The 17,465-nt window shown below is 45.1% G+C and overlaps 1 protein-coding gene across 3 annotated transcripts in view; it reads left to right on the forward strand.

Annotated features, from left to right (window-relative positions):
• The first annotated feature begins 9,003 nt into the window (after window positions 1–9,003).
• The window catches only part of ULK2 (unc-51 like autophagy activating kinase 2), a 159,957-nt gene continuing 151,495 nt past the window's right edge, over window positions 9,004–17,465 (forward strand). Inside the window, exons 1-2 of one of the 3 annotated variants that reach the window (XM_058164032.1) lie at window positions 9,004–9,604; window positions 11,900–11,992. In XM_058164032.1, coding sequence (XP_058020015.1) covers window positions 9,515–9,604; window positions 11,900–11,992 — 183 coding nt within the window. In that variant the 5' untranslated portion in view covers window positions 9,004–9,514. Of the gene's footprint in view, window positions 9,605–9,745; window positions 9,842–11,899; window positions 11,993–17,465 lie in introns of those variants that run through there. The other 2 variants (XM_058164033.1, XM_058164034.1) reach the window with 2 other exon arrangements.

The following is a 17,465-nucleotide window of genomic DNA, read 5'->3' on the forward strand; positions in this document are numbered from 1 at the left end:
TACGGTGATACAGAAAATTGCAAGGATAGTTCTCGCTTAATGTCCCAAAATCGGGGTCGACAACTCTGCTACCGAGCAGCACATTTAGTATGGTGTGATTCATTATTTTTGGGATAACCCTGTTCCTTTTCCATCCAGTGGTTTCTCTTGCATTTGTAAGGAGGGAAGTTGTATAGAAGTAGTTCTCAAATTACAACCGTTCATTTAGTGATTGTAGCTACAAGAAGAAAGAAGAAAAAAGTGACTTATGACCGTTTTTCACAGTTATGAGCGTTGCAACATCCCCAGGGTCACATGATCAAAATTCAGACGCTTGCTAACTGGTTCATATTTATGATGGTCGCAGCATCCTGGGGTCACTTGATCCCCTTTTGCGACCTGACAAGCAAAGTCAATGGGGCAGTGATTCACTTAACAACTGTGGCCATAAATGTTTTTAAATGGGGCAAAACTCACTAAGCAACAGACGTTTTGAGCTCAATTCTGGTTGTTGGTTGAGGACTTACCTGTAAGTACTGTAGCTTTTGGGCGGTCCATCATAACTTTGAACGGTCACTAAACGAATGGTCGTAACTGAAAGACTACTAAGACGCAGCTTTTTAAAGTAGCCCACTGCAATAAAAGTGGTGAGAATTGAAGGTATCGCTAAAATACGTAAGCATCGGCTAAAATGTGCAGAAACGTCTTGAGGGATCCGATATTGACTGTCTATGGACCCTTATTCGCCCCTTGCTATCGTTCACTTGCTACTTGCTAGACTGCCCCTGAATTTGGAGGCTCCATTCAGCATCCCCTGATCTTCCCATCCATTGAAATGGGGTTCGGTTAATGCATTATCTTTTTAAAGTCTTTCATCTTTTAATACAATATCTATTGTTCACTGTGCCCTATGAGTAACTCACCGCTGAAATATTAGGATGTCGAAACGATAGCTCGCCGCAGCAAAAACCATTTTAATTTTTTAAGTTTCACGGCAGGGTAAATTTGGCGTCTCAAAACAGCTTAAATCTTTTAAGGTCCTGCAAAAGTCTTATCAAAAGGTACCTTTTGTTCCTGGTCAATATTATCCCTGTCATCTTGGAAGCTGCCTTGGAGGAATCAGGAGCCATGAAAAAGTAGCAGATAAATATTTTACACCAGTAATAGTCATTCGTAGATTTGCTTCCTGGCTCCAGGAGTTTTTGTCCATTTTTAAAGCCATTTAAGCAAATGGCCTCTTTCGGTAATCGTTAGTCCTATGATCAAATAATGTATTTATTTCATACAGCAAAATAAATATTCTAGACCTCTTAAATAAAAACCCATCTGCTCCTTTGGATCAATAGCCTCAAACAGCAAGGTGTGATTTTTTTTTTTTAAATTTGCATTTATATCCCGCCCTTCTCCGAAGACTCAGGGCGGCTTACACTGTGTCAAGCAATAGTCTTCATCCATTTGTATATTATATACAAAGTCAACTTATTGCCCCCCCAACAATCTGGGTCCTCATTTTACCTACCTTATAAAGGATGGAAGGCTGAGTCAACCTTGGGCCTGGTGGGACTTGAACCTGCAGTAATTGCAAGCTGCTGCTGTTAATAACAGAACAGAATAACAAGAGTCGGAAGGGACCTTGGAGGTCTTGTAGTCCAACCCCACCGCTCAGGGAGGAAACCCTATACCATTTCAGACAAATGGTTGTCAAATCTCTTCTTAAAAACTGAAACGTGATCCCCTTTTGCGACCTGACAAGCAAAGTCAATGGGAAAGCCAGATTCACTTAACAACCGTGTCACTAACTTGACAAATGCAATGATTTACCTAACGATTGTGGCAAGAAAAGTAGTAAAATGGGCTACAAATGTTTCACTTAGCAACCAAAATTTTGGGTTTAACAGTGGTCATAACTCAAGGACCACCTGTAAGTGCACTGATTGACTTAACCTTGGCAAGAAAAGTCGTAAAATGGGGCAAAATTTACTCAACGACTGCCTCGCTTAGCAACAGTAATGTCGAGGAAAATTGTAGTCGTAAGTCGAGAACTACCTATACTTGTATTGACACACAACACCCCTGCACAGTAGGCTACTCTGGCTACATAAATAATACATGGATAAGAAATTTGAATCAAGTTCCTAATTCCCTGCACCTGTTTGAACCCTAGAAAAAGCCAAGAGGTATGGGATAGGCTGAACCTGCGTGTTTTTATAAAGAATTAATATATTAATTAACAATTAATATAGTTATATATACTTATGCTTATATATATGCTTATATATTATATAGTTACTTTCGCTGCGAGCTTAAGACATACCTATTTTTCCGCGCAGGACTGGCATAGAATTTTTAGATGTTTTTATGGGTTTTTTAATTTTTAATTAGTTTTTTAGGATTTTTAAATGTATTTTAAATTATGGGCCAAATTTGAATAAGTTTTTTAGCTACTGTTTTATCTGTATTGTGTGTATTTGATTGTTGTTTTTATTTGGCTGTTCACCGCCCTGAGTCCTTCGGGAGAAGGGCGGTATACAAATTAAAATATTATTATTTCGTGACCCTCCTGGTTAGTACTGGCTACTCGGGAGGTGACACGAGGCTGGCTCCAGGGAATTATAAATGCTTCTTTGGTGGAAGGGGTTTTCCCCGCCGCCTTGAAAGAGGCGGTGGTGAGACCCCTCCTCAAGAAGCCTTCCCTGGATCCAGCTATTTTGGGGAATTACCGTCCAGTCTCCAACCTTCGCTTTGTGGCGAAGGTTGTAGAGAGTGTGGTTGCATGGCAGCTTCCCCAGTACCTGGATGAAGCTGTCTATCTAGACCCGTTCCAGTCCGGTTTCCGGCCCGGTCATAGTACAGAGACAGCTTTGGTCGCGTTGGTGGATGACCTCTGGAGGGCCAGGGATAGGGGTTGTTCCTCTGCCCTGGTCCTATTAGATCTCTCAGCGGCTTTCGATACCATCGACCATGGTATCTTGCTGCACCGGTTGGAGGGGTTGGGAGTGGGAGGCACCGTTTATCGGTGGTTCTCCTCCTATCTCTCCGACCGGTCGCAGACGGTGTTGACAGGGGGGCAGAGATCGACCGCGAGGCGCCTCACTTGTGGGGTGCCGCAGGGGTCGATTCTCTCGCCTCTCCTGTTCAACATCTATATGAAGCCGTTGGGTGAGGTCATCAGTGGTTTCGGGGTGAGTTACCACCTGTACGCTGATGATACGCAGCTGTACTTTTCCACCCCGGACCACCCCAACGAAGCTGTCGAAGTGCTGTCCCGGTGTCTGGAAGCCGTACGGGTCTGGATGGGGAGAAACAGACTCAAGCTCAATCCCTCCAAGACGGAGTGGCTGTGGATGCCGGCACCCCGGTACAGCCAGCTGCAGCCGCAGCTGGCTGTCGGGGGCGAGTTATTGGCCCCAATGGAAAGGGTGCATTTTACGCCTTCATATAATTTTATTTTATTTTATTTTATTTTATTAATTTTTATACCGCCTTCTCCGAAGACTCAGGCGGTGTACAGCCAACGATAAAACAAAATATATACAATTAAAACAACATTTAAAACATAGCAAATTATAAAGGCTGATAAATTAAAATTTAGATTTTAAAATTTTAAAATATTAATAAACCCCAAATTTAAAATTCAACACTATTATGCCAGTCATAATTCAGCCCTATATCACAAAAAGCAGATGCTAAACCTTTTAATTTGGCATCCAGCCATACTATGCTTTATTTCAGTGTTTCTCAAACTGGCCATGTGTGGACTTCAACTCCCAGAATTCACTTCAATCCCTAGAAGCTGACTGGGGAATTCTGGGAGTTGAACCCGACATATCTTAATATTCCCAAATTTCAGAAATAAGCTTTATTGAGTTGAGGTTTGTAAACACATCTGTGGTTTATCAGAATTTATGGATTGGCACGCAGGTCCTCCTGATTTATGGCTACAATGGAGCCCAACATTTCCATTGTTAAGTGAGGCATCCGTTAAGTGAGTTTTGCCCCATTTTACAACCTTTCTTGCCACAGTTGTTAGGTGAGTCACTGCCGTTCTTAAGTTAGTCACATGGTTGTTAAGTGAATCTGCTTCCCCATTGACTTTGCTTGTCAGAAGGTCGCAAAACCGGGTTTTACGTGACCTCAGGATGACTCAGATTTATGACGGTCGAAGTCCCAGTGATCCTTTTTTGTGACCTTGTCAGGCAAAGTCAATGGGGAAGCCCGATTCACTTAACAACCGTGTTAACATAATATAGGCTGTCCTCAACTTACAAAGCTCATTTAGTGACCGAAGTTACAAGGGCACTGAAAAAGTGACTTATGATTGTTTTTCATACTTATGACCCTTGAAGCATCCCCATGTCACATGATCAAAATTCAGATGCTTGGCAACTGATTCATATTTACGACGGTTACAATGTCCTGGGGTTGCGTGATCTGCTTTTGCGACCTGACAAGCAAAGTCAATGGGAAAGCCAGATTCACTTAACAACCGTGTCACTAACTTGACAAATGCAATGATTTACCTAACGATTGTGGCAAGAAAAGTAGTAAAATGGGCTATAAATGTTTCACTTAGCAACCAAAATTTTGGGTTTAACAGTGGTCATAACTCAAGGACCACCTGTAAGTGCACTGATTGACTTAACCTTGGCAAGAAAAGTCGTAAAATGGGGCAAAATTTACTCAATGACTGCCTCGCTTAGCAACAGTAATGTCGAGGACAATTGTAGTCGTAAGTCGAGAACTCCCTATACTTGTATTGACACACAACACCCCTGCACAGTAGGCTACTCTGGCTACATAAATAATACATGGATAAGAATAAATTTGAATGAAGTTCCTAATTCCCTGCACCTGTTTGAACCCTAGAAAAAGCCAAGAGGTATGGGATAGGCTGAACCTGCGTATTTTTATAAAGAATTAATTAATATATTAATTAACAATTAATATAATATATACTTATGCTTATATATATGCTTATATATTATATAGTTACTTTCGCTGCGAGCTTAAGACATACCTATTTTTCCGCGCAGGACCGGCATAGAATTTTTAGATGTTTTTATGGGTTTTTTAATTTTTAATTAGTTTTTTAGGATTTTTAAATGTATTTTAAATTATGGGCCAAATTTGAATAAGTTTTTTAGCTACTGTTTTATCTGTATTGTGTGTATTTGATTGTTGTTTTTATTTGGCTGTTCACCGCCCTGAGTCCTTCGGGAGAAGGACAGTATACAAATTAAAATATTATTATTTTGTGTCCCTCCTGGTTAGTACTGGCTACTCGGGAGGTGACACGAGGCTGGCTCCAGGGAATTATAAATGCTTCTTTGGTGGAAGGGGTTTTCCCCGCCGCCTTGAAAGAGGCGGTGGTGAGACCCCTCCTCAAGAAGCCTTCCCTGGATCCAGCTATTTTGGGGAATTACCGTCCAGTCTCCAACCTTCGCTTTGTGGCGAAGGTTGTAGAGAGTGTGGTTGCATGGCAGCTTCCCCAGTACCTGGATGAAGCCGTCTATCTAGACCCGTTCCAGTCCGGTTTCCGGCCCGGTCATAGTACAGAGACAGCTTTGGTCGCGTTGGTGGATGACCTCTGGAGGGCCAGGGATAAGGGTTGTTCCTCTGCCCTGGTCCTATTAGATCTCTCAGCGGCTTTCGATACCATCGACCATGGTATCTTGCTGCACCGGTTGGAGGGGTTGGGAGTGGGAAGCACCGTTTATCGGTGGTTCTCCTCCTATCTCTCCGACCGGTCGCAGACGGTGTTGACGGGGGCAGAGATCGACCGCGAGGCGCCTCACTTGTGGGGTGCCGCAGGGGTCGATTCTCTCGCCTCTCCTGTTCAACATCTATATGAAGCCGTTGGGTGAGGTCATCAGAGGTTTCGGGGTGAGTTACCACCTGTACGCTGATGATACGCAGGTGTACTTTTCCACCCCGGACCAGCCCAATGAAGCTATCGAAGTGCTGTCCCGGTGTCTGGAAGCCGTTGGGTGAGGTCATCAGAGGTTTCGGGGTGAGTTACCACCTGTACGCTGATGATACGCAGGTGTACTTTTCCACCCCGGACCACCCCAATGAAGCTATCGAAGTGCTGTCCCGGTGTCTGGAAGCCGTACGGGTCTGGATGGGGAGAAACAGACTCAAGCTCAATCCCTCCAAGACGGAGTGGCTGTGGATGCCGGCACCCCGGTACAGCCAGCTGCAGCCGCAGCTGGCTGTCGGGGGCGAGTTATTGGCCCCAATGGAAAGGGTGCGCAACTTGGGCGTCCTCCTGGATGGGCGGCTGTCGTTTGATGATCATTTGGCGGCCGTCTCCAGGAGGGCTTTTTACCAAATACGCTTGGTCCACCAGTTGCGCCCCTTCCTTGACCGGATGCCTTATGCACGGTCACTCACGCTCTTGTCACTTCCCGTTTGGATTATTGCAATGCTCTCTACATGGGGCTGCCCTTGAAGTGCACCCGGAGGCTGCAGCTAGTCCAGAATGCAGCTGCGCGGGTAATAGTGGGAGCAACTCGTTGCTCCCATGTAACACCAATCCTGCGCGGCTTGCACTGGCTTCCTGTGGTCTTTCGGGTGCGCTTTAAGATTTTGGTCACCACCTTCAAAGCGCTCCATGGCTTAGGGTCTGGGTACTTACGGGACCGCCTGCTGTTACCATATGCCTCCCACCGACCCGTACGCTCCCACAGAGAGGGACTTCTCAGGGTGCCGTCCGCCAAACAATGTCGGCTGGCGGCCCCAGAGGAAGGGCCTTCTCTGTCTCACACTGGCAGGCTTCCCCAGGCTTACGTCAAATACCTGACCTTCGGACTTTGCGCCGCGAACTGAAGACATACGTTTTTATTCGCGCGGGGCTGGCCTAAATTTTAAATTTTATATTTTAAATTTTAAATTTTAAATTACATAAATTTTATCGATTTTAAATTTTCTACTAATTTTAAATGGGGTCTGGTTTTATAAATTTTAAGGTTCTAGGCTAATTATAATAAGTTTTTTAATTCGTATTTTAAATTGTATATTGTGGTGTTTGTATTTTATTGTTGCCTGTACACCGCCCTGAGTCCTTCGGGAGAAGGGCGGTATAAAAATCAAATAAATAATAATAATAATAATAATAAAGCGGGACTGGCATAATATTTATAATATTTTAAATATTTTAAATATTTTAAAATTTTAACTGGGGTTTTATTATTATAGGGTTTATAATTTTAAATTTTAAACTTTTAAATGTGGCCATTTTTTCTAAATATGCTTGGTTTTAAATTGTCGTTTTAATTGTACATTTCTGTGTTTTTTATCTTTTGGCTGTACACCGCCCTGAGTCCTTCGGGAGAAGGGCGGTATAAAAATTTAATAAATAAATAAAATAAATAAATAAATAATAATAATAATTATTATTATTATTATTATTATTATTATTATTACTTTAATGCTTATGCATGAAAGTAACTATATAATATACTATATAATATACTATATAAAATAATATACTGCTATGTACTATATAATATACTGTTGTGATAAAATAAATAAATAAAATAAATAAATAAACCTAGACAGATTACTTTTAGCCCAGTAAAATTTTAAGAAAGGACAGCTCCATTTCTAGAAAGCAGTAAGTGGAGCACATCCCAAAAGAGGCCCGCTGAATAATTTGGCCAGAGGAGTAGAATCTGAGGGGGGAAAAATTGAGGACTCCCTCCTCACTGAGGACTCCCTCCTTGAGAAGTCCAAATGCTGCCAACCTCTGCCTCAAAACAAACACTTCGGCTGTGGGAGTTGCTTAGAACAGGGGGTCTCCAACCTTGGCCGCTTTAAGCCTGGTGGACTTCAACTCCCAGAATCCCCAGTCAGCTTTGCTGGCTGGGGGATTCTGGGAGTTGAAGTCCACCAGGCTTAAAGCGGCCAAGGTTGGAGACCCCTGCCTTAGAATCGTTTTGATTTTGGTGCGGGTGTCTTATGTCTCGCTTTTATTTTATTTTTATTTTTATTTTATCAATATTTAAGAGGGCTCCCACAGCCACACACACACCCCCGCCCCGCTTTGGGCAACTTTTCGCCCTCAAATTTTCCCGCGCGCGGACTCTTTTCTTTTTTCTTTTTTTCCCCCTCGCGGCCACTTCGCTCCGCCCACTCTTGTGGTTGTTGTTTTTTTTTCCCCTTCCCGGCGGAGGGAGACCGAAAAAAAAAAAAAAGCGCCTGCGCGCGGCGTCCTATATAAATAGCTGCGCCGCGCGGAAGTTTCGCCAGTCGCGGCTGGACGCCGGTGCGGGAAAGGTCTTGGATTACAGCGCTCGGAGGACGGCGAGGGGCGGCAGCGGCCTAAGGCGGAGGACTCCTTTTCTCCCCTCCCTGCGAAGACCTTGCCACCCTTTTCCCCTAACCCCGTTTTCAAACCTCTTCTCTCCGGCCGCTTCTTCGAGGAAGGGCCGCCTGCCCCCTTGCTTTAAACCGGGGCAGAGGTGGGAGATGGATGGGGGGGGGGGCAGGATGTAAGCGACTGATGGGCAGGGACCCCTGAGGGGGGGTGAACTCCCTCACCTATTCCCCCCCCCCCGCCCTTTAATTCTCAGGCCAGACACCGTTCTCGGGGTGGGTGGGGGGGGAAGGTTTTAATTCCCTCCCACCTTTAAAAAAAGCGATTCTAATATTCTTCCTGGCATCTCCCTTCGCAAAAGCAAAGGAAAAATAATAATAATAATAATAATAATCCTTTCTCCCCTTCTCTCTCTCCCCTCCTTTATCTTAAATCTTAAAATTGGGGTTTTTCCTTCTTTTATCTAGCCTCTTCCCCTCCTCTGGGCAACTGTCATTGCCCCCCCCGCCCCGCCGCCTTTTTTTAAAATTCCTTTCCAGCCCCCTCCTCACCCAACTCTTCCTCCAGGCATTATCATAACCGCCTGGGACAACCCCCACCCTTTTAAAATAACCCCTTGTTTTTAAAGGGGGCTTCGGATGACTTTTTGCTCCTGTATGGCTTTTTATATTCTACCCCACCTGTAAATTCCCCCCCCCCCCTCTTTTTTTTTTAATGTCAAGGTGGGCTTTTCAAAAGGGGGCTTCATTCAATTCCCCTTCCCGGCCCCCCAATTCTAGGAATTTATAAAGATTTTTTTTTTTTTTTACCAGTTTGGCACGAACCTTGAATGGTTGCCTGTATGAAAGGGCCGCTTCTTTAAAAGCTCTTGGGCTTTTTCTGCATCTTTTCTTTCCCCAAAGAGCCCCCCCCCCACCGCTTCTCCATCCATCCATCTACCCACCCATGCCAAAAAACACCCACCGCCTATTGGGAAGCTGGCCGGTGCCCCCCAGCCACCTTCCCCAGGTCAGGAGCAGCAGCAGCATTGTCATGCCAGGAGGTGCCCCCTTGTGTTGGGGGGGCCCAGGACGCGGGCAAAGCCAGCCCCCCCTCTCTTAGCCTCTCCTCCCCCAGCCTGCTGATGTGAGAGCCTCTGCTTGTCCTTCCCTTTCTCCTTGTCCTCCTCCCTGCGTTGTCCCCCCCCCCCCACCCAAGCTTCATGCCCCCCTGAAGAACATGGAGGTGGTGGGGGATTTTGAATACAGCAAAAAAGACCTGATCGGGCATGGAGCTTTCGCCGTGGTCTTTAAGGGTCGGCACCGCAAGGTACGGCGGTGGTGGAAGGGTGGGCGAAGGGAGAGAATTGGGGGGGAGGTCTCCAATCCCACGGCGAAGGTGGGCAGGGGTGGGGGGGGCTTACAGGGCTGCCAGATTTGGGAAGGAGGGGAATAAAGAAGCAAGAGAAGTGGCTTAAAAATTAAAAAAATTAAAAATGATGAAGAAATTATGAGGAGGGACCAAAATACAATGCTGAAAAAGAAAGAAGCGAGGATAAAAATACAGGTGATTATATTGGGATTGATAGTGAGAGAATAAGAAATGGAGAAGGGGGAAGGATGCTTTAAAAAAGAAAGGGGGAAAAAAAAGGAAATAGGAAAAGGGGGAAAATGAAAAGGGGAATAGGTAGGGTTGAAGTTGGCTCCTGTGCTTCCCCCCCCCCCAATTTACCTGGGAAATTACCTTTCTCCTTAACTGCCCCTTTCTCTGCCTCTGCTAACTGGGTTTCTGAGGTTTGGTAAACCCCTGGACCGGAAAGCGGTGTATATTTTTAAAAGCTGGGTGCATTATCACAAACACGGTTGGTTTTCCTTCACCTCTCCCCCCCCCCCATTATTTTTTTTTGGGTGGGCAGGGGTGTAGCTGTGGTGCCCGCTGCTGGGCTTGCCAGCCTTGTTTTCCTTCCCCCAGCAGAGCCAGGCAGGATGGGATGATGTCAGGTCTCGGATTGCCCGTTTCCTCCCAACCTTCCTCCTCCTCCTCCCATCCACACCAATGGCAAACCTTTGAACTGCTCTTTTTAATTAAAAAGGGCTGGGGGGTTTACAGGATCATGGGTTTTGTAGTTCGGAGTCGGGGGGGGGGGGTTTGCCAGCGGGGTGCCAACCTCTTGTCCAAAGGTTTGAATGAAGTTTCTAGTTTGTGTAAATAGATGGTAGCTATTTTATTTGTGGTTGGAAGGGAGGGGGAGCAAACCCCCCCCCCCATCTCCTTTTTCTTGAGTTGCTTTTCCTGCCAGGGTCGAGTGAGCCATCCAATGCCTGATTTCCAATGGGTCCTCGGATTCTGACTTGGATTCCTTCTTTTCTTGCCACCTTTGCAAGAAGCTCTTGGTGTTGAGTGTGTTTTGTTTTAAGGGTTGACCTCCACGCTTGGTTATCCTATTGATGCCTTCTCCTTGTTGTCTCTCTTTCATTGTCTATTTTGTGGTTCTGTTTTACTTCTATTCTGTTTACTTTTCATTCCTTTCATTTTCTTCTTTATAATTATTGTAAGCTGCCTGGAGCCAGCCCCGTGGCGAGATTGGCAAATTTAACCAATAATAATTCTGCCTGCCTACTAAGCTGTCCCTCAGAGATCTTTCTGTGAATTTACTAGCTTGACTTACAGATATTTTTGGATCTTCACAAATGTCTTTTTTTGTTGGATAACTTTGAACAACACTCTCTCCCCCACTCTCTCCCTCCCTCTCTCTCTCTCCTTCCCTCCCTCCCTCTCCCTGTGTGTGTATGTGATTCCTCTTGGGCACCTGCAATCCTATTGGGATAGGGAGTTTCTGGGGTACTCTGTTCAAGTTTGGAGCAGGGGTCTTCAACCTTGGTGACGTTAAGACTTGTGGACTTCAACTCCCAGAATTCCTCAGCCAGCTTAGCTTAGCTGGCTGAGGAATTCTGGGAGTTGAAGTCCACAAAGTTGCCAAGGTTGGAGACCCCTGGTCTGGAGGTCTCTTAAAAGGTACTATTGCTTGACTGATCTAACACAGTACGGGGTCCCTGATCTTGCCTGTTGAGCAATTGAACCCGAGTCCAGAGTCTGCTCAAACTGATTGCCTTGACCCTAAAAAGGGCAAAACCAGAAGGAAAAATTTGTGGGTTTTCCTCTCATCCCTACAAAGGGGTTGTTACTGTGGCCCATTCTTGTCTTTGGAACATGAAACCTGCTTAAGTTGCACACTGGAAGGTTTTGGCCCTGTGGTCCTGGATTGTAAATTGTCCTCCTTATTCCAGCTGTTCGCAACTTGGCCTAATTCTCCTAAGACTTTAGACTAGGGGTATCCAACCTTGGCAACTTTTAAGACTTGTGGACTTCAACTCCCAGAATTCCCTAGCCCCTTTAAACTGTCCTAGGCGGGTATTTGCAGTTGTAATTAGGAGTTGGGAAAGCTGTAGAGCAGGTGGAAAAAAAGAGGACTCCGAGCTTCTTCTAAGAATCTTAATCATCTTTTAAGAAAAGGGAGGGGGAAAAAACAACAACAAAAGACCAGATCTGCTTGCTTCTCGTGACTGTTTACAAAATAAGAAAACGTGCTTGTACTTAAAACACTTTCTCCATCCTCTTTTTCAGAAAACGGACTGGGAAGTGGCTATAAAAAGCATTAACAAAAAGAACTTGTCGAAGTCGCAGCTCCTGCTTGGGAAGGAGATAAAAATTTTGAAGGTATCGTATATTGAAGGCTGTTTTCTTCCAAACACACAAAAAAAAACCCCTTCCTTAATGCTGTTGTGGAGCTCACAAAATGGGGAGCTTCCACAATCACAGCAAACCTAGCATTGTGTTGATACAGAGCGTTGCCTAGCCTGGAAAAAAAAAATCAGAGTCTTTTTTCCCTAGTTTTAGATTTCAAGAAGTTTGTGACATTTATTTATATTGACTAGGTGTAGGTAGTCCTCCACTTACAACACTTCGTTTAGTGACCAGTTCGAAGTTACAACGGCGTTGAATTTATGACCGGTCCTCATATTTATATTCGTTTTGATCAAAATTTGGATGCTTGGCAACCGGCTCATATTTATGACGGGTTGCAGAAACCCAGGGTCACGTGATCCCCTTTTGCAAAGACGACCTGAGCAGCAAAGTCAAAGGGGGAAGCCGGATTCACTTAACAACCGTGTCGCTGTCGTGTCCCACTCCTCCGCTGACAACCGGGTCAGGGAAATCCGAATCAGGCGTGCCTCTGCAGCTCTGCCAAAGTCCTAGCAAAGTTCTCAAGGCAGGCAGAAGACCAGAAAGTGATTTCAGCAAGATATGTTTAGACTTTGCCTGACTCAGAGAATGCCAGAAAGCAGGTCCTTTATATAGGCCATGGGGTGTGGCTCCATGACTCAGCACTTATCCAGGCCTGCCCCTCCCTCCCTCCCTCCCTTCCGTTGACGCCGCTTATCAATTCTCCTGAAGCGAGGGTCACTCCAGTCTGCAGCTGTTGGTAATTGACCTTCCTCAGGCTCACATGCTGTGGGGGAGGGGGAGGGGTCTAGTTGCTCCGTTTGCCTGGGCATGGAGCCAGGGCTGGGGGCTGGAGGCACTTCTTCCTCCTCGGCCTGTCTGGGCATGGAGCCAGGGCTGGGGCCGGGAGGCATGCTAGGACATTCCTCAGCGTTCGGAAGCAGATAAGAAGGTCCCGAGGAAAGCGGACGAGGCACAACAGTCGCTAACTTAACCATTGCAGCGATTCGACTTGACAACTGTGGCAGGGAAGCTCGTAAAATGGGGCAAAATTCACTGAACCAACGCTTTGCTTAGCAACACATTTTCAGCCCGGTTGTGGTTGTAAGTTGAGGACTACCTGCTAACATAGAGGGCCTTTTGTTTTGCTTTCTCCTTTTACTCTGTTTTCGATTTGGTTTGGAATAGATGGATGAGGACTTCCGGAATGGTGCCGAACGTTCATAATTCTGTTTCCCTAGCTTTTCCTTTTTATTTTGTTTTGTTCCAAGCAAAATGCTAAGCGAGGCAAAAGGAATAACCTGAGTTACATGTTGGAAATTTCTGAATTGGAGTTGCTTGGCCAATGACAGCGATCTGGCAGCCGTGTAGAGCGAAAAAACCACATTTGCCTGCATATAGTGCTTTTAATTTATTCTGCAGGATGCAGAATCCTCACAAACTCCACAGACAAAATAGTAGGAATGTGTACAATTCAGTAGTAAAGCATGCATTTTGTATAAAGGGAACACCCTCAAAAAATAATACAAAATACCCTCAAAACGACGCTACAGAGCACTGCACACCAGAACAACTAGACACAAGAACAGTTTTTTCCCGAACGCCATCAGTCTGCTAAATAATTCCCTCAACACTGTTGAACTATTCGCTAAGTCTGCACTACTATTAATCTTCTCATCGTTTCCATCTCCTTCCACTTATGACTGTATGATTGTAACCTTGTTGCTGGTATCCTTAAGATTTTTATATTGACTGTTTCCAAATGCGCTTTGATTGTTTATTTGTTCCCTATGACTCTTATTAAGTGTTGTACCTTACGATTCTTGACAAATGTATTTTTTCTTTTATGTACACTGAGAGCCTATGCACCAAAGACAAATTCCTCGTGTGTCCAATCACTCTTGGCCAATAAAGATATATTCTATTCTGTTCCATTCCGTTCTATTTTATTCTATTCTATTCACCAGCAGTGATTCACTTAACAACTGAGGCAAGAAAGATTATAAATCACTGAACAAATGTCTCACTTAACCAGAGAAATTTTGGGCTCAATTGTGGTCGTAAGTCGAGGACTACCTGTATAAGTTCACAATGTGTGTATTCTGAGCTTGTGTTGTATTTTTTTTTTAATGCCAAAATCATGCGGTTGGCTTGGTTTTGGCATTATATGTTTGGTTAAATTATGGCCAAGGTGAGCAGACTGCCTGCAGCCTCCAAGAACCGGTTCAGAGCATCGCAAGAGAATATTGCCAAAATGTGGCGGTAAAATGGCCACATTCCAGAAATGTGTTTTTCGGGGGGTGGGGGGGAAGAGGGTTCAAGTGTCCTTGACTTACGACCCCCAAATTTCTGTTGCTAAGACAATTGCTAAGTGAGTTTTTCCGGCTTTTATATCTAAGGCAGAACTAGAACTCACAATCCCCTCATGATTGGCCCAAAGTCACCCAGCTGGCTTTTATATTTAAGGCAGAACTAGAACTCACAATCCCCTCATGATTAGCCCAAAGTCACCCAGCTGGCTTTTATATCTAAGGCAGAACTAGAACTCACAATCTCCTGGTGATTGGCCCAAAGTCACCCAGCTGGCTTTTATATCTAAGGCAGATCTAGAACTCACAATCCCCTCGTGATTGGCCCAAAGTCACCCAGCTGGCTTTTATATCTAAGGCAGAACTAGAACTCACAATCTCCTGGTGATTGGCCCAAAGTCACCCAGCTGGCTTTTATATCTAAGGCAGAACTAGAACTCACAATCTCCTGGTGATTGGCCCAAAGTCACCCAGCTGGCTTTTATATCTAAGGCAGAACTAGAACTCACAATCCCCTCGTGATTGGGCCAAAGTCACCCAGCCAACTTTTGTGCTTAAGGCGGGACTAGAACTCTCTGTCTCCTGGTGGTTGGCCCTAAATCACCCAGCCAGTTTTCGTGGCTGAGACAGGATTAGAACTCACCCTCCCCTGGTTTTTGGATTGGCCCAAAGTCACCCAACCAGCTTTCTTACCTAGGACCAAACTAGAACTCACCGTCTCCTGGTTTAGGCCAGCACCTTAACCACTAGACCAAACGGCTTCTCTGACTTAGCTCATGCTGTTTCTGATGCTCTCGGACTTGGCATGCAGGAATTGTTCCTTTGCTGCAATCTGCATGGACCCCCCTCCCTCAAATTTGCCCAATCTGATGCCTTCCAGATGTGGCGGGTCCTTGACTCACACCCAGGCCTGCAAACATGAGAATTGAAGTCCAAGCTGGGGGCCCAAGATTGAGGAAGGCTGAGCTAGCTAATTATTAGTCGATTCCTTGTCTTTATAGGGGTGGGAACCATGGCCCTTTTAAGACTTGTGGACGTCAACTCCCCAGGCTCAGGAATTCTGGGAGTTGAAGTCCACAAGTCTTATAAAAGGGCCATGGTTTTCCCATCCTTAATCTTAGGAGCCACAGGTCTTCTGAACTTTTTATTCGGCTTATAATTCCATCCACGCTACCTCTGCAAACAAGCACTCCTCATTTTTTTTTTCCTTGCAGAAAGTTGTGGTTTGAGCATAAGCAATTTTTTAAAGTATTTTATGCTACACTGAACATGTGACATCCTGTTTGACATTCAGCTCTTCTTGCAGTGTCAAGCTTATTAAAAGCCACAGCCAGTCACTTGGTTCCCACCCGTCAATCAAATGTGGAAGTGTTGTCAGGCAGGGGCAATGGCTGTTCTGCAGAATCAGCAATTTGTTTTTTTAAATTTATATGTTGCCCGTCTCACTGTTTCGAGTAACTCTGGGCGGCTCACAATAACGTAAAAGCATTAAAAACGTTAAAATTAAGTTTTAACAAGAGTGAAGTAAAAGTAAATTTGGAGAAAACCTCTTGAGAAGGAGCAAAGGACAACTGTCTCATTTCTAGTAACTGCTTAAAATACAGGTAGTCCTTGATTTACGACCGCAGTTGAGTCTTTCTGTTGCCAAGTGAGACGTTTATTGAGTTTTGTCCCATGTTGCGACCTTTCTTGCCACCGTTGTTAAGGGCATCACTGCATTGTTTAGATAGTAACACGGTTGTTAAGTGAATCTGGCTTCCCCATTGAATTTCCTTGTGAGAAGGTCACAAAAAGTCATCACCTGACCCTGGGACACTTCAACCGTCATAAATATGAGTCAGTTGCCACAAATACGAGTCAACTCATAAATATGAGTCAATCCCAGCGTCTGGATTTCGCTCGTGTGACCACCGGGAGGCTGCAACGGTTGTAAGTGTGAAAAACGGTCATAAGTGTTTCGGCACCATTGCAATGTCGAGCGGTCACTAAATGAGCTGTTGTAAGTCGAGGACTACCTATAATAGATTCTTCAGATGGGTTAGCTCTAGATGATTGGGGGAAAAACAGATGATGTGGATCAGGCCTCTGTGCTAAACTCCAAACATTGGACCCAAATAGTTGCCTGGCTGTGATTTTGATGCCATTGCTGGCTGAGATTCTAGTCCCTAACGTTCAAAAAAAAAAAAGCATCAGAAATATCAAGTTTCCCTTTACTTCAAGCCAAGGATAGTCAGTCATGGATGCTTCAATTTCATTTCTTCCACTGATCAGCTGGTTGGCTTCCATTCCTTCCTCTCTCCTCCAGTTATTTAGAGTTGGGGAAGGTTTTAAGTCAACCCCAAAGTGAGGAAAGACAACCCGAGGTTTCTTATTTCAGCGCCTGCCTTTGCCAGGATAATAAAACCTGAAGCCAACCATCTCCTCAGAAAAGATCAAAAGGGCTTCTGCGACCTAAAATTTCTGCCCTCTTTGTTTACAAAAACCCGGGAAGGAAACGGTGCATCTGTAAAAGCATCGTTCTTGGACATAGCCTAGAGCCCTCCTTGGCTTGAGGGAGTCAACTTTTCCAAGAAACCCGTTCGCCTGTTTCTGAGAAACCATTCCTGGTCTCGTGAACATGGGACTGGTTTCAAAGACATCCGAAGGCTGGGTGGATTGAAAACTTGGCAGCCATTCTCCCTTGGCTCATTACAGGAGGCAACGGGTGGGCACTCATCAAGGAGAGAAGGAACCTGGAAGGAGGAATTTCCTGACGGCCAGACTAATTAACCAGCGGAACAGCTGGCCACCAGAAGCTGTGAATGCTCCCACACTGGAGGTTTTTAAGAAGAGATTGGAGGACCCTTTGTCTGAAATGGGTATAGGGCAGTGATGGGCAACCTTTTTGCCGTTGCAGCGTCCGGTGCGTTCCCACAGAGGGACTCCTCAGGGTGCCGTCAGCCAAACAGTGTCGACTGGCGGCCCCCCAGGGGGAGGGCCTTCTCTGTGGGGGCTCCTACCCTGTGGAACGAGCTTCCCCTCGGGCTTCGACAACTACCTGACCTTAGGACCTTTCGCCGCGAACTTAAAACCTATTTATTTCATATGGCTGGACTGGCCTGATTTTAATTTTAAATTTTAATTGAATTGTGATGGGTTTTAAATTTCTGTAATTTTAT

The sequence above is a fragment of the Ahaetulla prasina genome, chromosome 1 (assembly GCF_028640845.1).
Source record: "Ahaetulla prasina isolate Xishuangbanna chromosome 1, ASM2864084v1, whole genome shotgun sequence".
Classification (NCBI taxonomy): Eukaryota; Metazoa; Chordata; class Lepidosauria; order Squamata; family Colubridae; genus Ahaetulla; species Ahaetulla prasina.